The sequence below is a fragment of the Mycteria americana genome, chromosome 5 (assembly GCF_035582795.1).
Source record: "Mycteria americana isolate JAX WOST 10 ecotype Jacksonville Zoo and Gardens chromosome 5, USCA_MyAme_1.0, whole genome shotgun sequence".
NCBI classification, from domain to species: Eukaryota; Metazoa; Chordata; class Aves; order Ciconiiformes; family Ciconiidae; genus Mycteria; species Mycteria americana.
Window position 1 is genome coordinate 21282781 of NC_134369.1, and position 22277 is coordinate 21305057.

Below are 22277 nucleotides of genomic sequence, written 5' to 3' on the forward strand. Positions count from 1 at the left end.
AAAAAAAAATCTTCATTTCTGTGAGGGTCAGAGAGATGGGCGAAACCATTATGATCAGCTCACATGCAAATTCACCTCCCATTTCCACTAACGCTTTCACAGCTGGGTAATACAGTGGTCGTGGAACTCAAGCTCTTGCTTTTCTGGGCAGAGAGGGTTGAACTTGACATGAAAATACTATGCAGCTAACAGTGGATTCAACTAATCCAACAGCACATATTTTATGATGCAATTTCTGTTTCTACGCCCCTAGACACAAAAACTCTAAACCTTAATCCATGGTTGAGTAAAACCACAAATACCATAGACCAAAGTGCTATACAGTTATGTCAACTATGACATTTTAGACTTGTTTCAAAGAAATGGCTTATATATGAGCTGATTTATTCATACAAACAAGTCCACTGTGCCCAGAAGTTTCCTAACATTCTTTATTAAAAACAAAAGAGCCAAAGATTGCCCTGATGCTCTTCATTGTTATAAAGCACAAAGCACACTCTGAAATATTAAGTGAACTATGTATGAGCAAAGAACTCCAACTGATGCAGAGTTTAAAACTAGGTTTACAATTTCCTATTTTATTGGCATGGATGTATTTCTAAACTTAAAAACCCTTCTGGCAAGTTATCTCAATTTCTTATGACAAAATTTCTCACAACACACAAATATTTACAACATATACATATTTTTTCAGTTTTTTACAATTGGTTCTTAAAAGACAAACAATTTATAGGTTACCACAGAACAAAAGCTGTGACTTAGTTGTTTTTAATTTCATAAAACTATCATAAGTTAAAGTGAATAGATTTTCTTTAAATTCCTTGTAGCATTTTACAAGTGCAACAGAAAATATGAAGAACCAATTTAGGATAGCTGCAGTTCATTGGATAAATGTTGCCCGTTGTAATCACATTATTTCACAGCAAATTCTTGAAAAAATAAGCACCAATCATTCTTGCAAAGAACAATTTTATCTAAAAGTATTGAAAAGTGTTAAATACAAGGTGTTTAATTTACATAACAAGCAATAAATACACCATATCCAAACTTTTATTCTGCATACTGCTACCCTTGTACATATAATGTACTAAAAAGTCAGCAAATTGTCAACACCTTTTCATTTTTTTTCCTCTTTTTTTAAAGAAATCAATTTGACTTCCAACCAACGGTTTGCTACTATAACAAAGGCCACAAACAGTACATCTGGGACAGCATACAGTGTTAAAACTGACAAATTCCAAGGGGGAAAAGAACATATAGCAAATCGAAAAGCTGTAGATCATTGCTGGTGATAATAACATATACTAGAAAACCTTAATATGCTGCTACTATGGTTTTTTAAATTGTTTAGTCAAATATTGTAAGAGCAAACTAATGCTCTTACTGATCAAAAATAATTATGTAGCCACACTGTATTCTCATTGTCCTGCATGGAAAGATTTGATACAATTTCATAACTTTGCTTGAGCCTTTATTTTACAACAGAGCATTACCTCTAACTCAGAATTGCACGTAAGAAGGCTATTAAAAAGTACAATAAAAATCTGCACAAATCAGACTTAAGAAGAGTCGGTATGCTGTACACTTTCTACAATATTACGTTGATAGGTGAATAAACAATAAAGAAGTGCTGCCACTAAGTTTTTCAGAAAGTTCTTCAGTTGAGGAATAATCAAATGGAATTTTTGTTGGTTTTTTTTTTTTGTGGGGGTTTTTTTTAAATTTTTTTTTTTTTTAAAAAATTACATCCAGGTCAGCTTAAGACCTATAAGCTTATGCATTGAGCCTTAAAGACTGATCTTCTCTCCTCCTGGAAGAAATATCAATATCTATTGAATCCTTGCCAACAATAAGCCTTAATCTCTTTGCTGGAGGAAGAGGAATGAAGTCATCAAATTCATCATCATAGTCATCTTCCTCTTCATCGTCCTCTTCTGATGAAGATTCATCTGCTGTTTCCTCTTCATAGTGACCATAATCATCTACTTCCATTCTTGACTCCAAAAGGGAGAGAGTTTCACTACAACACATACCATTTTCATGAAGGTCCTCAGGGTACGTCCCTCTGTTTTCTTCCTCTCGTTTTAGCTGTATTTTTAATTTTGTTGAACTATTGCCTGATCCTGAGTTAAACCCATTATTTAGCTTTGCTACATATAAATTATTATCTTTTTCATGGTCTTTACTTAATTTGATACTTATTTTTGAAGAATTCATTCCATCGCTTTCTTGGTCATTTGCCTTGCTACTGCTATCATGGCGTCTACGAAGAGTCAGTTTTGGGATCCCAGAGCTATTTTCAAGGATAAGTTGTGCATCATACCTTGTGATTCGTCTTTTCTTTTTACTTTTTGCAGTTCTAAAGCTGTCTTTTGCTTTAAAATTGTCAGATGTTACAACAGAGCAGCCACCAGATCCAGGGATACAGTCTTTATAGCTAACAGGTGTGTCCACCACATTATTCCTCTCTCCAAGTTCTGAATGAGAACTAATCAAATCTGGTACTTCATCTCTCACAGGTGTATTGTGCGTAGTATCAGTTTCTTCTATTTTTGCAGATGGTTTCACAAGTTTTCCTTGTCGAGATTTCTTTTTTGACATGCCTGCATCATTTTTCTGGCACCTAATCTCCCCTTTATGTGATGGTCCATGAGCCACGTCATTTTCGTTTATCACATGAGACTGCTGCTCTAAAATGTCCGATTGTGTTCCGGTCAAATTATTCTTATAGCTATCCAACATATTTGGTTCAAGCTTTATGTCAGAGGTCTCCTTCAAATTCATCCTTGTTCTCATTGACCTCCTTGTTATGTATGTGCAGGGTGGTATATCACCATGCTCATGAGCACCTTTCACAGAATTCAGTTTATGTTCTCTTGCTGCATGCCTTGTTAAGCATCCACTAGAGACTGCAACTTTGACTGGTCCCTCAAATTCTTTATCCTTTTTAATGGGCAAGTTCTTATACAAAACTACTTTAGGCTCTTTGAGAACTAAATTTCCCATTTCGAGCTTTCTAGAAGCATTCTTTTGCTCTGGCCTTTTGCACTGATTTCTTAACTTTATCTTTGAAAGTAAAGGCTTCGCAGGCTTTTTCAGTCTCTTTGGTACCCTGGAATTATTTATATGAGTTAGTTTAGATGAGGTAGAATTTGATGATGCTGGAATTCTTGATATAGACTGTCTTGTTAATGTTCTATTTTTGCTGTTCTTTTTTACGCCAATTGAAGATTTTCTGTTAGCTGCAAAAGAAAAAAGTGGTTTTGTTATGACACTGCTTTATCCTGAGTTTCCCACTCCCAAATACTGTAGTTATTTCATTTATTTTAATCACGTCAAAAAAAAAAAAAAAAAAATAATCTGTGAAACAGGCCAGACAATATGCAGTAAGGAGCGAGACTGCTTAACTCGCAACTCAGACATGAAAGGAATTGTCAAACAAGTCAAAAGTACACCTACATTCCAGGTACACTTCCCTCACTGCCCCCAATATACAAAGTTTGGTTTTTACTGAATTTCTTCTTCTACCAATTTTTTAAAAAATCCATCCCACATTATCAACAGTTTTTACTGAGTATTATTCCAGCAAAATCTGAGGATCAGCATGCTGTAGTATTAACCCCAGAACTTCTTCCTACAGGGGGAGGAAAAAACCCCAAAAATCTTAACTACTGGAATGGTTTCAGTTTCAGGTATCCAGTGGTCTGTCACCTACTGTGGTAAGCAAAGGAGTTTTGTCTGCCAAAGCAAAGCTGCAACTCTAAAGCTTTGTAATTAGAGATCATAAAAGGGTTTTGGGAAGTGGGTTTTTTTTTTTTTTTTTTTTTTTTAAATATCACAACAGCAAACAGGAGCCAGATAGAACCATAATATTTTATGTGGCTCCAAACCTGTTTGCTAGTTATGTCAAAGTTTAAGTTATTTATATTTTGCCTATACTGAGGGTGGCGGGGGTAGGGAAGGAGGGAAAGTAAATAAATGATACTCACTACTCCATGAAGAGAAGTCTCTAAGGAGCATCACAAACAAAAATCCCTTCCAATTTCTTCTGAGATTACTAACTGTGCACTTTCACTTCAGAATAGGTACCTGAACTATCAGTCCTGGATGTGGAAAGGGAATAGCTGCCCAATTTAAAGGATCTCTAAAGGAAATTACTATTTGTTTAATAATCTCTACTAAGAGTATTTATTTAAAAACTATTTTCCTACAGAATGTACATAACTCAAACTATGTAAGTTTTCTTTCCTAAACCATACTACTGCATGTGATATTTACTGTATTTTTGAAATACGTAACGTTATTGATAGAACTTTAACTGACATGTTTAGAAATATGACACTATTTGCTTTTGATATAAATAAAAGAAAACAAAACAAGAACATACCACCTATTGTTCTTGAAACACTTAAGGAAAACAGTGAATTTGCTATTTAAATTGCCTTCAGATTCCTGAATAAATTACAGTTCTGAAGACCAGTATCTGAGATGCATCTCAACACTAAGAGAGGAATTCCATCACAGTGAAACTTGTTCAAGTTTTTATGCAACCTTTAATCCTGCACTCCAAGCTTCTCCCCTTACTTACTTGCATTAGCTTTTTCCTGAGTGGTATCTGCATCAGTGTTAGAGCTGACAGACTGGCTGTCTGAATTTTTGCTGCTGTCACCCAACTTTTTAAGTCTGTTCAATCGTTTATCTGTTTCTCTCAGTCCATATTTACTATTAATCACAGGAGTAGGTGCTGGCAATCCCACTCTTGATTTAAAAGCACCAGTTCCGCGTCTACAAAGAAAAAGACGACACAATGTATTAATAACTCTTAATATAAACTTAGAACTTTGTTTCATATACAATAGTTTGAATCCCCGGTATATTTGGATAAACAATACCAATAACCACTGAGTTTATTAGCATTTTGTGGGCTGTTTTAGTAAGATATCTATATACTTATCACATTTTAGTAAGATGTGCAGAAAAACCTTCTGTTTAATTCTTGCAAGAAGAAAAACTGCAAAAGTAGGTTTCCCTTGCTTTATGTCTATTTTAGTATCATTTCATAGTCAAATTATACAGGTGAAAGTGAAATATGGTATTTCAAAATACTACTTATATTAGCTTAGATAACAATTTAAATTTTTCCTAATCACATCAGGCTAGTAAAAAAATGCCAGCTTCAGCTACACTGCTTGTTACTGCATCAGCAAGAGTTGAAGTACAGAAAATGGAATAAAATTATCACATAGTTCTGTGTTCCTTAGTAACTGAAAGACTCCAGTATGTATTATCCATGAAAATGAAACAGCTGAGCAAATGTAGAACTTTTTTTTTCTTTTAAAGTAATCACAGAAAAAGATTAAGAATTCCTGTACTTGCACTTCAACCACTACTACTAGGATTCCTTTGATACTCTTTAATAATCCAGTACACTTGCACTTCGCAGAATTACTGAAGACAACTTCAGTTTGGATTCCAGTGTGTTGTACTGGAAGAAAAATCTACAAACCTTAACCAAAAGTGCACCAAGAAGATCAGACAGGATCTCAAACTCCACAAGGTTAATTATTATGCAGACACAATACTTGTTCTCTAATTAACTGGTATTTGTCTGATATGGAACATTCTTTCAGTATTATTTTGAATTCTGCGAATTACAGGCAGCTTAAGATACTAGACTGAATTCAGCACAAGCAACAGCCACTTCAGATCAGAAAGTAATGGTGCTATAAACAACCACAACTGTCTTCTGACATACTGTCTTTGGTGCCCAGTTATCTCAGTTAGCCAGCATGAACAGCAGGCTCACTTAAAATGAGGACACGCACATATGTAAAGATATGCAAATTTTCTTGGTGATGATTTTTGGAGGCTTGAAAAAAAAATTGTACAGTGCCAACCTTCCCACAGCTCCCAAACGTACCCTACAGATTCTTAGAAGTCTAGCATTTTAACATTACAAATTAACACCCTTTACAGCATAGTCAAAATTGGGTCACTTAAAGAGGATTTTTTTTGTGGTGTACAAAGCAACAGTTGCCTCATCAGTGTTGGTAAAGACTCATTTTTCCATGCTCAACTCCCCTAAATTCAATATCTCATATTTGATTGCTGTAACACAGCCTTGCGACTGAAAAGCAGATTCCTAAAGTCAAAATTATGCAAACTTTAGCTTTAAAATATAACATTTTAATGTACTTAAAAATAAGAAGATGACAAATTAGTGAAAATGTTCGGACACATAAAATTGGTTTGCCCTGAAAGAGAAAGTATGTCTGTATCACGTTAAAATCAACAATCAAAGGAACTTGAGCAAAAAAGAAACATATCACTCCAAGTAACAAGGAAAGAACAATCATGGCGCCCATTTATTGAATACTAAACAGCTCCCAGGACTGAAGTACATTTTTACCAGCAGCTCTCTAGATTAAATCTGAGATTGTACCCTTTCACTTGGAATGATCTACCAACATAGTATGAGCTTGGAGGGCCACACCAGAAGGTTTTCCCTTGAATTGCAAGAACTGTTAGTGACCTAACTAGCTAGTAAAAACGAAGGTAGGATTATTAAACTATTTATATGTAGGTGCACTAAGCTATTTCTCAATATGATTAATATTTTGTCCTTTATAGGTTTTTTCTCTCTACAGTTAGGTCAAACAGTAACAGAACTGTTATAGGTTCTGCGTAGTTCCTCTTGGAACTAGATGAAGCTCTCCCAAATGATGTTGAGCCTCCACGCTCACAGTAAGCACAAGTTTCAACATGGCAAAAACCAACTATGAAATTCTTTCAACTGATTTTGTGAAGAAACTAGGTTGGGACAGCAGAGGTGAAAAACAAATATAACAACTTTGCTGCTATTGTGTGATGGACAGATACAGGCAAGTACTGTCCAAACCAGTAGATCTTTATGAATACACAAACCCCCAAGTTCTAATACCACAGGGTGAAAACTACTTTGCCTGTTCCCAGAAGAAGAGAACTTCAGGCCAACATAGAAAATATTAATGAAATTTGTTTTTTTCTAGTGCAAAAAAGAGCAAAAGTTGGGGGTCAGTTGCTAATGGTCTCGTAGAAGCTACAACTGCTTTTCCTTCCAATTCTACTTTATTCAGTACAAATATTTTTAAGAATCTCCATTTCTTTTTTGTTATTCTCATATGCAGGAGTTCTCAAGAAACATGCCCATTCAGTAAATAAATAAATAAATAAAATCATTACAACAAATAGCCAGGAAGCAATTATAATGTATCAAAAATCTGAGTACTCATAATCAAGGACTTTGTTTCACAAGATATATCATAAAAATGCCCAATTCCATTTGAAACTTATTTACATCAATGCATACCTTTCACAGGTGTAACATTCGCAGTATTCATTATTTTCTCCAAAAAACCCATCTCCATAGTAACAAGAGATTTCTTCTCCAGGTTCAATATCTCTTAGAGCTTTCACACATGCTGTATCTCTGCCCGTTGATACAAACTGGGGAAGGAGACAACAGGAAGGGGGGAAAGGTTAATCATGAAGGTTCAACAGTATCTGAATAAGAAAAAGTGAAAGAGTTGGGGAGGAAAAGGTGCAGGGACAAAGGAAAAAAGTGTGCGGTGCTTTATTTATTTACTTTTAATTTCTTGCTTACCTTACAGTTAGGTCTGCAATCTGAAAAAGGTCCAAAAGATAAAGTCAATTAACTGTTGATAAGACCTGAAACATGAATAGTTGTAGATATCTAAAGTAAGGATTCACTCTGACTTCAATAACGGTAGAATCTCAACTAAATACTGGGAGTTATGTTAGTATTGCACAAAGCTATACATCAGAAGATACCTATTCTGATATAGTTTGGTTTCTGAGCTCTTCCCTATGCTATCACAAATGTTCAGTTTCCCTCCTCTTTAAGGTAATAGGATTTATGTTAAATCCTACCTGCTTTTCCTTCAGCATACAAATGCAACAGAATAGTTAAGCTTCTGTGCAGAAGGTTAAAGAAGGCATAAGAAATTTCACCTAAGAAATACATTACTGTTTACTAAGTTCACAAAGAATTCAAGCTAACCCACAATATGCTCCACTAATTCAGCTGCCAGTTCCAAAGTCTCTGTGAAGGAAGAAGGCATCACTTCCTAGAGCCTTTTGCGAGTTTCCCAGTTCACAGCCAATCAGCTCTGGTCTGGGAAAATCCCAACAGGATTTTCTCCTACAGTAATCCAGTATGCCAGATTTAGACATTTTCTCTAAGGTCCTATGTTATTCAGCTCACATATAACAACACTTCTGAGTAAAATTGCTTATGTCCTTTAATATGCTTCCTATACTTACTACTTACCATGATTGATAAATGCAGCAGGACCAAGCCACAGTTGTGCACAGTTTTTCCGTGTGGAATACATGACACTGAAGTCATTTTCCCCATGTCTCAGCAGCATGTTTTCTTCCATTTCTGATAGTTCAGCAATACAGCCCACAAGTAATTCTATTTTATCATTTCGTTTCCTTTAGTATAAGAAGAGTAGCAGAAATAAGAATACATATGCCAAAATTACAAAGTAATTTCACAAAAAGAAGTTGTTGATAACAGGAAGTGTTTTGTAAACCATTTCTCAACCCCTATAAACCTCATGTTTTAATTCGGTTAGAGACAGGGTATTAGGCTAAATAGACTTTTTATCAGACATGAAATAAATGTTTTTATGCTACTATACGGAATCAATTACATGAATTCTGACAGACATTACTACCATTGTTTCTACAATTTCCTGAGACTGCAAGCAAGAAATTGCAAGAGTTGATTACTTCAGCTTCTACAGTTGTTAAAACCAAAAGCAAGATTTTTTTCATTTGTGCACACTCCCTCCCCATCAGCACTTAAGACATTTTGACTTCCTCCAGCTGCTCTTATTTGCATTTCCTATACTGTTGCCTTTGGCCAGGAAAATGCAGCCTAGTAAAGATGCTTAGAACTCCATGGCTTCTTAAAAAAGGCCCTGTATTGACTCAAAAAAAGGCCAGAATTCACACAAGATGTTTTCCTCTGCACAAGTAGTTCTTCCGCATCAAGCTAGTCCTTGAACTAGACCACTGAGGGGGGGGATGGGACAGACACGACAGGACATGACCAACAAAAACCAACAAAACCATGACGCCTTAATGTGCAGGTGCCAATCTGCCATCATAAATATAGCAGATGAGAGGCACTGAATACTCAGCCTAGGAAGAAGAGCACAATTTCCATTATCTTGCAAGGGCATTGTTTCCACTGCTCTTTAGAGTGGCCATTCCAAATTTTGGCCAGATTACTCCGACACAGATGAATAAGGAGATACTAAATATACATGAAGGACACGAACTAGAAGCCAAGCCTTTTAATTGCAAAATTCTCGTTTTATAGAGAGTGCTGAGAACTCTATCAGTTTTGAGTCTCAATAGTTTTCCAGATATTGGCAGGGTTAAGAAGCAGTCCTCCTGTCTTGCTCTCTCTCAGGTCACTCAAGATTTTGAGCATGAAAAGTTAATTCATTTTCAACACACCTAAATACAAAGCTTCCACCCCAAAGAATCAGCCAAGGGGAGAATTCAAACAAAAAAAAAACCAACCCAAAAAATACTGATTATATCATGACTGTGGAGCTTCCAGCTACAGTTATGAAGAGCTAGAAACCAGACTCAACCTTCTTAAAGCTTACTTGCCCACATGTTGAGGCTGTAGCCCCACAGTAAGAGCATGCTTACTTGGTACACTGCCAGCATAATGTCTAGCCACTCAATCCTAGCCCACATATAATGGCATATAATCATCTCAGATGTGCTGTTATGAGTACGTACTGCCACAAAGCAAAACAAATGTAAATTATGGGGTGAAGGGGAGGGAGAAGGAAGGGGAAAATTTATTTTAAAATCTGAATTAACCCAGGGATGTGCTGGGGTGCCACAGACATGCTTATAATGAAACTCATATGTGCCAAAATGAGATGGGGAAATACACTGGGGTTCCAACTTTGTGTTTCCAGGAGACATCTTGCACAATCAAAATATGCAAATAACACCCCTCAGTTTCACAAAGGTGAAAAACTCATTTCCCCCACAATTATTTGTTGTATAACAAATCCAGCATAATGTGAGTCTTGACATGGTTGTGTTTCTCACAGGAGGCCAACAACTCATGATTGGAGGAAAATAATTATCTGACTGAAAACAAGATAAAAAAACTTGTGTACTGAAAACTGTATGGCTACATCCAAATATACAAAAGGATGTCTTACAGATGCATGTATTGCATGCTAAGTACTTAGCAAAAACAGACACCACATTTAATTTGTAAGTAAAGAGACAAGACTTTGTATTTCACTGGTTACTGTTTTAATTCTAAATCATACTTTTTTAGCATCTTTCAAAATAATTGACAGAAATAGAATGCAACAATAAACTATATTTATTACCATTCTTTCGTTGCAACAATTTTGGCTCCATTTTGCTCAGAAGAATACCGATTACAAGGCAGTATCTCAAACCCACTGTCAGTTGCAAACATTCGTAAATAAATAAATACCTGCAATGAAAGAAAACAGTACTTTTCTGTCACAAACAAAACAAAAGCAGTGAGGAACTTTATATAAAATAATGAAAGTCAGTGAACTGCACAAAAAACCACACAAAAAATGGATATTGCAATGGGATGCTGAAATGCATTTCTGATTATAAATTTTAGCTATACACATTATGTTAATCTTATTTCTTCAGAGTGACTTGCAGGAATCCTCACATAGATAATGTGACTATCCAAAGAGTTTAAAAAGATTAAAAGATGCCTCAAATGGTACAAAATTGACCCAACCAATGAAAATGGATAACTTCTTCTTAAAGTCACTGAGTAGTTGCATTCAAGAATTCTTCTCAGATCCTTAAGAACCACTGAGACCTAACAATCTACAGGATCCAATTTTATTCTTTCCAGTTCTGAAAAAGATATTACTTCCATGACAAATCTAGATACCAAATTCCAGGATTGCTGGATCAATTATTTTTAGTTAAAGTGTGGTTGTATTACTCAAAAAACACTTTGGGAAAACAGAATTTGCTACCTACTTTTTTCTACACTACTATATTTGATGCACTTTAAAGTAGGCCAAATTCCTTTTGCTTGTATCTAAACACAACGCACTCATTCCTGATGCAGTTGGGTTTTTTTTAAAGTAAAAAAAAAAATACTATGATTTCCTTGCAACGTTGAGAGTCAACAATGTTTATGCTATATACAAAATGGATTTGGGGTGTAGGAAGCGGAGGAAGAGGAACACTCCCACATAAAGCCCCTATACGCCAAAAAACTGAGGTATTTTAAGGTAGCAAGGCTTCTCCCTTTTCCTTTACCTTCCTTTGTCACACAATTTGATTTACTACAGCTGTTAAGTCAGAAAAAAAAAAAAACCAAACACAAAACAAACAACCAAAAAAGGGGGGATGGGAAAAAAACCTTGCAAGGAATGAAAGAAGTCCTTGAAACTCTTGTCTCCCAGAAGGAGGTCTTCTCTCTTCTGCTTATGACTTAAGCCAACAGCAAAAGAGGCAAATGTGTTTTCCTTTCTACATGTCTATTAAATAAAAGGCAATGGTAAGTTAACTCAAAAAAAAGGGGGGGGGAGGGGAAGCTAGCTGTGTTTTAAAAAAAAACAAAGGAAGTTTCTGTTAAAAAGTAATCAAATAACATAGAGCAGAGGATTACTTTCCTTTACTACTGCTACATTCCTAAGAAATTTTTACATTTTCTTAGCCTTTCAACCATCTGAAAAAGCACATTAATTACAAATACACCTACATGTTCCTTGAACAACCTTTCCTGCATTTTGTTCTTGTTAAGAAAATAGTGCCGGGCCCAGTCACCTGACGTCAAAGACTTGAAGGCTTTTTCTAAGTGCTCATCTTTCTTAAAACGTTCAATCACCTCTTTTAGTTCTTCTTGCCTTCCTTTAATAGGTCGAAATCTGAAATAAAAAATAAAGTTATTCCAGTCCATTGTTATTCATTCTCAGTTCTTCCTCACAGTTACTCACAGCACAGAGTTCTTTTGCTAGCCATATAAATATTTAACTCCTAGCATAAAGAAACTGACCATTATGTACTCAAATCACAGGCCCTCATTTCCTGAGGTAATGGCAGAGGTAAGGTAAAGCCAAGCATACTACTTGGAACATTAAAACCCTCCATTCTGCTGAGAAGCACAATTTATTTATAAAACAAATCTCTGATAAGATTAACCAACACAGAATAATATTTTACAGTTTTCAATGCCTATCATTTGGAACAAAGCAGCTAAATAACTAGTATAATAAAAGTATTACTGTTCTTACTTTCCTCATAAATTTACTATCATTAAAAGTGCATGTGCAAAAAAATCCAGCAAATAAACTGTATGCTCTAAGTTTCCTAGTTAACACTGGTATCAAGGGATCTATGCACAGTTCTGGCTTTTATAGCAGGGTTAGGGGCAGGGTGTGTGTGATTTTAAATTCAAGCCCCCTACAACCTCACATACTACACTAAATTTTTTAAATATGGAGCAAACAATTAGACAGCGCAACTGAGAAGACTGAGTAAGAAATCTCAAAACAGAAAAAGTGCGCAACTATCTTGAAGAGTGATTTCAAATCAACTTCTACCCAACCCAAAGCTTTATTATATTGACAAATCCACTGTATGGGTTTATATAGATTGCAAACTTAACATTTGCATTCATATAAAACACACCTCTTAATGACTACACAAGAAGCATCTACAAATAGTAATACACAGCACAGATACTACATCTGTGGAAGGCTGAAGTTCCACAGGTTAGTGCGATCGTAAGAATTTTTCCCCGAAATACTGGCTACAGGAAACAGGTAGCTGAAAATCATGGGCAGATAAAATATGAAAATAAACCCCTGTACATTAGCAGAGAATTCTGTCTTCTTCCCAAAGCTTGAGATTTAAGAAAAACTGTCCTTCATATCTTCAACACAAAAAAACTGGTTACAGAAAAAAACCTATATGACTGCAAGAAGCAGGAGCTCCATTTTTGAGCTGCAAAACCATCAAGAGAAAGCAGAACTTAGATATTATGTTGAATCTCTATAAATTGCCTCTGACTGAGCACATACCCATATATGCTCCGCTTTGGGGCGGAGATGGGGCGTGTGTACTTTTAAATGTATGACACACCTCAGGGGACTCTTCACAAAGACAAAAATTTTCTAGGGTCATGAGAAACAGTTTTCTGAAGCTCCTTTTACAACTCACACCTTTTGCTTACACAGCATACGACAAGTGTTAAACAAGCTAACAGCTTTTGATTAAATCCGTAAGGCTAAGTCCCATTACTTGTTGCTTGAAGCGTGTTACCATGCTGATTTTATTTCCTCTTACTTACCAAATGAAGTCTGTATTTGATGACAAAAGTAAACAAGGGGAAATAAATTATTGAAGCTGACGGAAGGAAACCTCATCAACTACCTCAATGATACCCTGTTTTTTAAATTACCATATCACTTGGCCTATCCTCATCTTGGAACGCTGAACGTTGCAAGTAACTTCTTTTCAGATGTCCAAGTAAGATTTGCTTCTTCTATGCAACTTGTATGAAGGAAACAAAATACCTTAAACGTTGCACATTCCAATTTTATTTCACCTTGTAAAATAGCAGGAGTTTAATCAGAAATAACTAATAATGATGAGGATTCAATTCCCTTCATTAGAAGTAAAATGCTGTATTTATGCTCCTGATACAATAAAGAAAGACCTCCTAACAGCAGTGTCACTTCCAGCAGCAGTGCAGGTTATCAGCGTTCCATGCTACTGCTTTTACACATCTTCTCCGCATTCTCCATCTGAAAAACTTCCTTGTAATATAATGACTAAGCAATCTTTTAGATCTTCTTGAATATGGCAAAAGTTATCAGCATAAACCTGTGAGCTTCCACAGAAGAAGATACAGTCAGTAGTTCTGAGAAGACATTAGGTAAGTTTTCTTCTGGCTGGGATAACATCTAACAAGATAGCAAGAGTCAGTCAAGAAACAGATGCCCACTTAAAATTGTAGTACATACCATGCCAAGAAGTTTCAAATCAAGTTCTTTAATAAAGAATATACTTATCCCATCTCCCCAAAAAGTTAACTGCCTAACAAGCTGCTGAGACCTCATCATGGAAGAAAACTCCCTTCAAGACTACAGATGACCTGATTGTTATTATTTTTGTTCTGTAGCACAACAAAGTCTCCCTTGACTTGCCAGTCAGATACAAGAAAAGCATCTCCCAGTTCTCCCAAAACCAGAAAGACTTCTCCCAGATTTGATAGTCATAAGTCACAGAGTTTCCTCAGACATTAAGGGAATTTAAAATTATATAGCCTGAACTGAACCTGACTAGTTTCAGAATAGGACTTGCTCTCATTTTCAGTTTCAATCAGAAACAGTTTTCCCAACAAGGGCCCAACTGTACTTATGTTATGAGAAGTACAAAGCACACCAATATACACAAACATGACAGGTTAACATTTTGCTTACATCTTTATCTGCAAACATTACAGGAGGAAAAGCCCCAGGGTTTACAGCTAAAATTGGTATTCAGCTATGTCTGATCTTGCTGTGCTAAATGAATGATTGCCTTCTCCCTTACATTTTATGTTATATGTTGAAATGCACCTTTTTTTAGCTAAGCGACCTGCAGGAGCAAAGACAGGTGGAAAAACCACGACATTCAAAATTGCATTAGTACCTGAGACAGGCAATGTATGTGCTGACAGACATAATCATACTTGTTTATCATCAAGAAGAAGCTTGGCCTAGGCTAGCTAAAGAAAGCAGTATCTCAACTCAACCACCAGCTGGAGGGGGAGGAGTGGAAAGCAAGGCAGATGCTAAGGTTAAACAGTGGTTCTCAAGACCTACAGAAAAAGCATCAACACCCCAAGTTTTCTAGCAATTAGAAGCACATCTTATAGCCCCAAAATGACACTCATATTTCAGGTCTTTCACAACATACCATTCTCAGGGGCTGACTAGACGTCTACCTGACTAGCTACCTTAGGTAGCTCAGAACCTGGCCCCGACCCTTTAAAAGTCACGTGCATACCTCCATGGATCACATTCAGCAGGTATTTCTACGGGTTCTTGTCTCAGGCATTCCACACTGCTGGTGGAATTCCTTTAAATGTCTCGCAGAAACTCATGTAACGTCATTCCTCAGAAGGAGAATAGTTAGTGTATGCCCAAGTCTTGAAAAGGCCCCCAAAAAAAAGGCTGGGAACAGGAAGGGGGTGAAAAGATTGTAAAAATCCCAAAACATTAAAAGGTGAGATGAATTACACTGTATACCAGGCATTTGAAACTTGAAACAGGAACTGGTTTTTTCAAGTACATGACTCTCGGTACCCAAGTGTTCAAAAGTTAATACCAAGTACCTCCTGCAGCATCTCTATCAAAACATTTTACTGGTAATTTTTACATGGTGACAACACAGAGATAGTAAGAAAAGATACACAGGAATCCAAACAAGCAAGAATTGTCCACAAGTACATGAAAAGATGCTGGAAACCAACATCATGATGTACAGCATTTCACTTCAAGGGTTCCCAAATCAATGAAACAGTATGACACTTTGCACCCTGAGCCTGAGTTAGTGAGTTGTTCACAGCTCAACTGCACATGGAAGCTGCACTGAGAGCATATAAAGTTTATGAGCTACTCCAGAATACTACAACACAGACTCCTCATGAAAGCTTCAGTACTTTCACAGGTGTATCTCCATATATACTTTAAAAGGTACCTTCTGATTTGAGACATTGAAGAAGCCAATATGCCAAGGAAGCCTAGAAGTTGAGTGTTCCTTAAGAATTTGACGGTCTGATGATAGACACTTCACTCCTCCCAGGAGTATGATGAAATAGCAGTTTATTCATTAGTCTTTCCCAGCACTACCTACCAAAAAGCCAATTGATTTTGAGAAGCAACCTTAAATACTGTGATTTTGGTGTTACAGGGCTTCCTCATTTACACACGACATTAAAAAAAAAAAATCTATGCATCTGCTGGAAGAGTCTACATGACTGTTTTTGAGCACCACCACCACGAAGAGAGCCTGGAAAGACCCCACAGCTAAATGTATATATATAAAATGAGCCAAAGAAACTGGCTTTCATGTGTCAGTAAAACAGGAGACTAGTTCAAAGAAGAGAAAGAGAGAGACAGAAAGAGCACAAGAAAACCAACAAAACCAACCAGCCAACCCAGTCTCTAAACAGAGTCAATTAAAATCAGAATTGTTTATCCAGACTTCTGGTTTGCTCCTATGAACAGTACCTTTATTAGATTTCATTATGGAAACTGAACAAGACACTCTGGTGTTTGAATCTGCTCACAGGGACAGACTCCTTGAGCCACCCTACAAACAGCTTTGGGGTCAAGTCTGACAGAACATGGGAGTCTGACGCAAAACAGTCTTCTTGTTAAAAGCAAGCTAAGAATGAAAAACTCATTTATGACAGTATCTTTAAAGAAATAATAATAGCCCTTCTTCCTGACAAGCTGCAGAATAGAAAATTTTCACATTTCCCTAGGAAATATTTATTTTTCCCTAGTCAACAAGATCCAAAAAAGTTATGGCTATTGCAATTTCAAAATCAGCTAGAAGATGATCTTATCCCAGTTAAGGGCAAACTGAGGTGGTCTCAATAAGGAAGATGTAGGAAAATGGCTTGGGGAATCAAAGCTCTTTCTCTCTCTCAAGTTTCTCTTACCTTGGGAATACTTAAAGAATCTTGAAACTCCAAGGTATAAAGCCAAAGGTCAGTGAGATGCTTGCCTATAAAGGAAGTTAAAGGAGAGTTTCTGGTAAGTTCAGAAGCACAGTACCTTGCTCACTCTCAGTCACTGAGAGCAGTGAGTTTGAACAAAAAGGATAAGTTGATCCTGCAAGAGATCCAGTATGGAACTCCATGTAGTGTACCAGTGCATGATAAAGAGTTATATTTCTAAACCTATTTCTTAACTTCTTACTAGGGAACATCAAGAAGAGTGAGTTTATCAAAACACAGCATCCCATTAGCCTCTTAACAACAGGCACTTTGTCTGGATGATATTTTTATTTAAGTGGCTATGGAAAGACAGCAAGTTACTGTTCATCTAATACGAGTGATTCAGCACAGAAGCTAAAACTGCAATGCTGTTAAGACAGCACAGCAAGAGTTGAAAACCATCTACTTATTATAAGTGGAAACAATTTATTTAGTTAACATACATTTTGGCTTCCCCCTCACCCAACCCTATAGTATGAGTATCTTAATTAAAAGCTAGTCACATAAAAATCAACTTGTTCTGTGTTTAATCTCCAGTATTGTTATCTGGAAAAGACCCTATGTTCTTTAAAGGCCAAAGTTCAAAACGGCATTTTTAATGAAGAAAGTAACCCACATTAAAATTTCTTGAACTGAAACTATACACGCACCAGTGTGGTCAAAACTCCAGCACAGCCTAGAATAGATGTAAAGAAAATTCTAACAACCACATAATTTCATTCTCCTTAATATGGTTAGCAAATACATGTTTTTTAAAAAATATGGGGGACACAAAAAACCCCCCAACACTTTCCTTCATTCCTGTTCTGACACTCCACATGGTAAATTTAATTTAGCAGTTCGCATGACTACTAGATGCAAGCCACTCCTCCAACTTTTGGAGATATAACACTTTCTATTAAAGTTAAAGGTGCAACTAGAAAAACTGTGTAAGAGTAGGGTGGTGGGTATTGGTTTGGAGGGGGTGGTTTGGTTGTTTGGGGGGGTTTTTTTGGTTGTGATTTTTTTTTTAAAATCCAAAACATTCAGCAGCAGCAAAACAGTTAGTTCCAATGTAACCACTGTGTGCGATTACCCAAAGTGAAGGAAGACAACCAGGAGCAAGCTAAAGGACTTTACTGAATTAAGTTATCAGCAAATATTAAAAAAATGGAGAAAGATTTTACACAGAAGTCAAACAAAATAATTTTAGAAAATACACAGACACTGCGGTCTGAAGAATGTAAAAGCTTCATTTTGAGACAGGGTGTCACTACATAAGAGCTGTGTACCTCTAATCCAATATCTCCATAGCGCCACAACACTGAAGTTGAACTATACGGCCATGTAACCTTATTTAGCAGAAGCCACATGACTTGTTCCACCTCCAAACCCCATTCAAGATGAATACTGAGCCCGTTATTTATTATATTGAAATGACCTAAGGAGCGCAGAAGAGATTCAGTACAGACCCATGAATGCAAGTGATATGGAACTGCTTTGTCTTTTTTGCCTTTATTGATCAATGGTGACTCTAAGGGACAACGAGTGACATTCCCTGTCAAGTTCAGGAACAACTGACAGTTTACACCAAGCCAGGAACTGCTCTTGGTGCAGTGTTGAGAGAAAGCAGCTTCCCATACATCATCCCCAAATACTTCATGTTTGCTATGGAAAACATGGAAAATCTTAAAACTTGGTCCTTTAGTCTCACATTATCAGACAAAACCACCTGTACCACACACCAGTTTGTAACTACACTGAAAGCAGCAATATGGAGTTAGGAAACACCCCTAGATTCTCCTAAAACAGACTACAATGCGTTTGACTTCCTAAATCACTTGCAAACTTAGAAAGACATTGGAACTGCTCTCAGTATTCCCTAGCATGATGCTGGTGCTATTGGGAACCAGGAAACAACAGTGACCGGTAAGAGCAGCAGTACGATCAGGAACCTGGCTTAAGATTTAAATACTAACACATTTGTATGCAAGAGAGTAAAAAGTGGATTAGCCATTAAGGCATGCAACTTCAAGATTCAGTGCTCAGCCTAGGGAACATCTCTTATTTTCAGATGCTTTTAAGATAAGCAAGAATTCACTTGGCTTTTTACAAGTGTGAGTTTTAATCTCTAGTGTTAGACAACCTTCAACCCAGGAAGTAATAGCCTGAAAAATCAGTTTTGTTTTTACAAAAAGGACAGGCAGGCAAGACTAAGTAAATCTTACAGCCAGGATAGCCTTTGTCACAAACAAAAAAAAAGGTCTGATATAACAGCATTTGTACAAGAAGCAACAAAACCTCTTAGAACAGCTATACTAGACAAGATTAGGCTTCCTAACATACGGGGGTTTTTTTCATTAACTGCTAACCTGCTATTTTGTCAAGATAAGAGCTACCAATTTGATGAAAGAATGACCACAGGGCCTTTAAAGAGGGCTAGAAGCTCTGAAAACAACCTGCTTTCTCTTGGAGATCCAAGAGGATGAAAAAAAGTTACTTTTGGGTAAAGCCACTGAAGATATTTCCAGAGCTATATTTTATGCTGTCCATCAAATCCCCGGTGACAAGGTATTTCAGAGGAACACCGGACAAACTCATTGGGGGATCTGACTGTAATCTTTTTGAGAACTAGTCTTCAGCTCTTTCAGACATTACTGACTTGACAGCTTACAGAGCTAATAGCTCAATTCCCGAGATGGAGGGTATTCAGGAATTGCAGGACTATTTTTATGGCTCCCGGAAAAAAAAAGAAAAATAACAATCATGTTCTTGTCACCACTCTACCATAAGATGACTAATTCAGTATAAAGAAGATGGAAAACATAGATGTTCCAACAATAATCTAGATATTTTACTAGAATGTTATGGGGTTTGTTCCCCTCTAATCAATATACGCTGAGCAAAACAAGAGCTCTTTACAAACTCTTCAACTAAAGGAATGAATGAAGTATAGAAAGTGCTTATATAGAAGACACTTATAGATACAAAAATACAGACTTGGCTTCCAGAGGTAACAAAGTACAACTTCAGTAAGTGGTCATCAACTTACGCTGGACTGCTAGTTGCAAAAATACAAACCCCTTATGTGTTTCCAACAGCAAAGCAGAATGCTGGCACAGTCACTTCCACAGTATGCTTCAAACAAATCAGAACAAGGGAACAGGAAATATTTGCTTGCCATCATAAATGGCTCTTATTTTAAGCGCACCTCAATACACAAACTATGTAACTAATATGACTTCATCACACTGAAGCAGAAGATGCCCAAACATAAGCTGTAAACCTTAATTTCTACTACAATCATGTATTTGGGTACTGGCATCTGGTATTTTGAAAACCGTCCAGTCTTTTCACATTTGCTTTCCCCCTGCCTTCCCTCAAAGCCATACAACAACAGTAAATCTCAGGAGCTCTAGAAAGACTACAGCTTACTAGACGGAAGGAAGATGATTTAAGCGTCACAGCTACAACAAGCAGCAGATGTCATCACTGTACCAAAAAGATAAACAAGAACTATGCTGATGCCTTTATTTTAATTCATTGCAACAATAGAACCTCGCTCAATAGAACATTAGGAAAGGGGCAAGAAGATGTGTTTCTGGTAGAAGTTGTAAGCCTCACCTAAGTATTTCCCATAGTGCTCCAAGATTATTAACTATTGTCCTTGAAGACTCCCTGTAACTGTTCTCCAAGTCTGAGAAAGGAAGAAACACATGATGATAGCCTTTGTGTAGTCTTTTGATTCAAATTAGTAATTAAGTATTTTAGGTGTTGAAAACATATCAGCAGAAAACAACATTTCTGAAAGGAGCTTCTCCAATTATTAAACAATGAACACATCACTTCCTTAGCAAAAAGCATAAGAATTAACTACCTGTGCATAACCTGTAGACTACCATTCATGCAACAGAACAAAAAAGTCTTCTGAGCATATATATTTATCTCGATTAACTGCTGGAAATACAAAGACACTCCGAACTGCACTGTAAGAGTATCTACCTAGACACTGTTTTGCACACTATATGCTATTGTAACCAACAGCATGGAGGGAATAGGAAGAACTGAAGCATTCCTCTTAAAGATGGATGTTGCACTCTCCAGTGAAAAAGAAAAATGTCTTTGGAGTAAGTCTTTACAGTTATTAGGACCACACTGCTGCAATTTCATGTGCAACTCATGCTGCCAGGTTATACGTTGCTGGTTTTTTTTACATTTCTGTTACATGACAATACCAATTAATCTAGCAGTCATTTTTGAAGCAATCAGCTTGTTAGATACATACAAATATCTACTTGACTGATACTCTGGTTATGTGACAGTGCTGCACAGGTAAACTGTTGTTCTTTAAAAACAGCCACAGCAACAGTTTGAAGGGTTGAGCAGCCTGTTTCTCATGATGTGCTGCCTGGAAATCCCAGCTCTTATCATTGTACAATAATAAGCACATGATTCTTGTCCTTAGAAACTTACAATTTATATATAGCTTCTCCATTAAGCTAGCAATGCAGATCTTGTATGCAAACGAAAGCTTAATAGAGATGTATAGAATATACTTATAATCAGTGGTACATCTATAAAACAGGAAGAAGCATGCAACAGCTAAACCCTAAGACCACGCTGAATTTAGACCAGAAGTATTCAGACAGGTGCATAACAGTGCAAAAGTATGTGCGATTCTGGTAAGCAAGTTCCCAGTGTGCACATTAATTTATCTTATGCATACAGACATGTCTGAGTAGCATTCCTTCAGCATGGGTCTGCAACAACTTAAGATCAAGTGGCACCAACACTGAAGTGCTCAGGAACTGTATCTTTCTTGTGATGTAAGAGTAAGGGAGGGGGAGCGCACCCAGGCATATGAAATAAACAGAAAAGTCCCCAAACACTAACTCCTTGCTATATTCTTTTTGAAATATTTCAAATGACTAATGGTTTAAAACTTACGATTAGTTAACTGTTTAAGCTAGGAAACAGTGACTATTAACAACCTGTTCTACAGCATAAACACACATGAGGTCTAATAGAAAGACTTACGGTAGCATTACAAATGCACGCTGCTACAGAGCTCTGAGTTCCAGTCTCACATGCAACACCATTTTAAAGGCGGAAGCTACTCACAAATTGCCATTTTTTCAGACTTTCGTAAACATGCAAGAAATTCCACAGTTTTGCTCTGATTACATCAACTAAGAAGATAAATTATTTTCTAGAAAAATAAAGACAAGTTACCTAGTATTCATTTTGTGTGTCTGAAAACCTAAATAGGGATCGAGAACCAAACTAGTTGCTAGGTCATCGTTTTCACACAGTTCCTTGGCAGACATTCCAGAGGAAGGCACGTAACGACTTTGACCCTCAAATCCTGAAGCACCGCTACCTGCGAATAAGAGAGCATAAATTAGATATCATTTAAGGAATGTTGTAAAGCCCAGCTACGCTTGGGAACAGACAGCCACAGGTTGGAGAC

General features: G+C 36.7%; 1 protein-coding gene across 4 annotated transcripts in view; it reads right to left on the bottom strand.

Annotated features, from left to right (window-relative positions):
• Positions 1-436: 436 nt before the first annotated feature.
• The window catches only part of KMT5B (lysine methyltransferase 5B), a 31419-nt gene continuing 9578 nt past the window's right edge, over positions 437-22277 (bottom strand). For 2 of the 4 annotated variants that reach the window (XM_075502428.1, XM_075502429.1), the window contains exons 3-10: positions 22040-22187; positions 11816-11981; positions 10440-10549; positions 8330-8496; positions 7643-7662; positions 7349-7485; positions 4589-4785; positions 439-3242 (exon numbers count right to left, since the gene is read on the bottom strand). In XM_075502428.1, coding sequence (XP_075358543.1) covers positions 1774-3242; positions 4589-4785; positions 7349-7485; positions 7643-7662; positions 8330-8496; positions 10440-10549; positions 11816-11981; positions 22040-22187 — 2414 coding nt within the window. In that variant the 3' untranslated portion in view covers positions 439-1773. Of the gene's footprint in view, positions 3243-4588; positions 4786-7348; positions 7486-7642; positions 7663-8329; positions 8497-10439; positions 10550-11815; positions 11982-16771; positions 16793-22039; positions 22188-22277 lie in introns of those variants that run through there. The other 2 variants (XM_075502430.1, XM_075502431.1) reach the window with 2 other exon arrangements.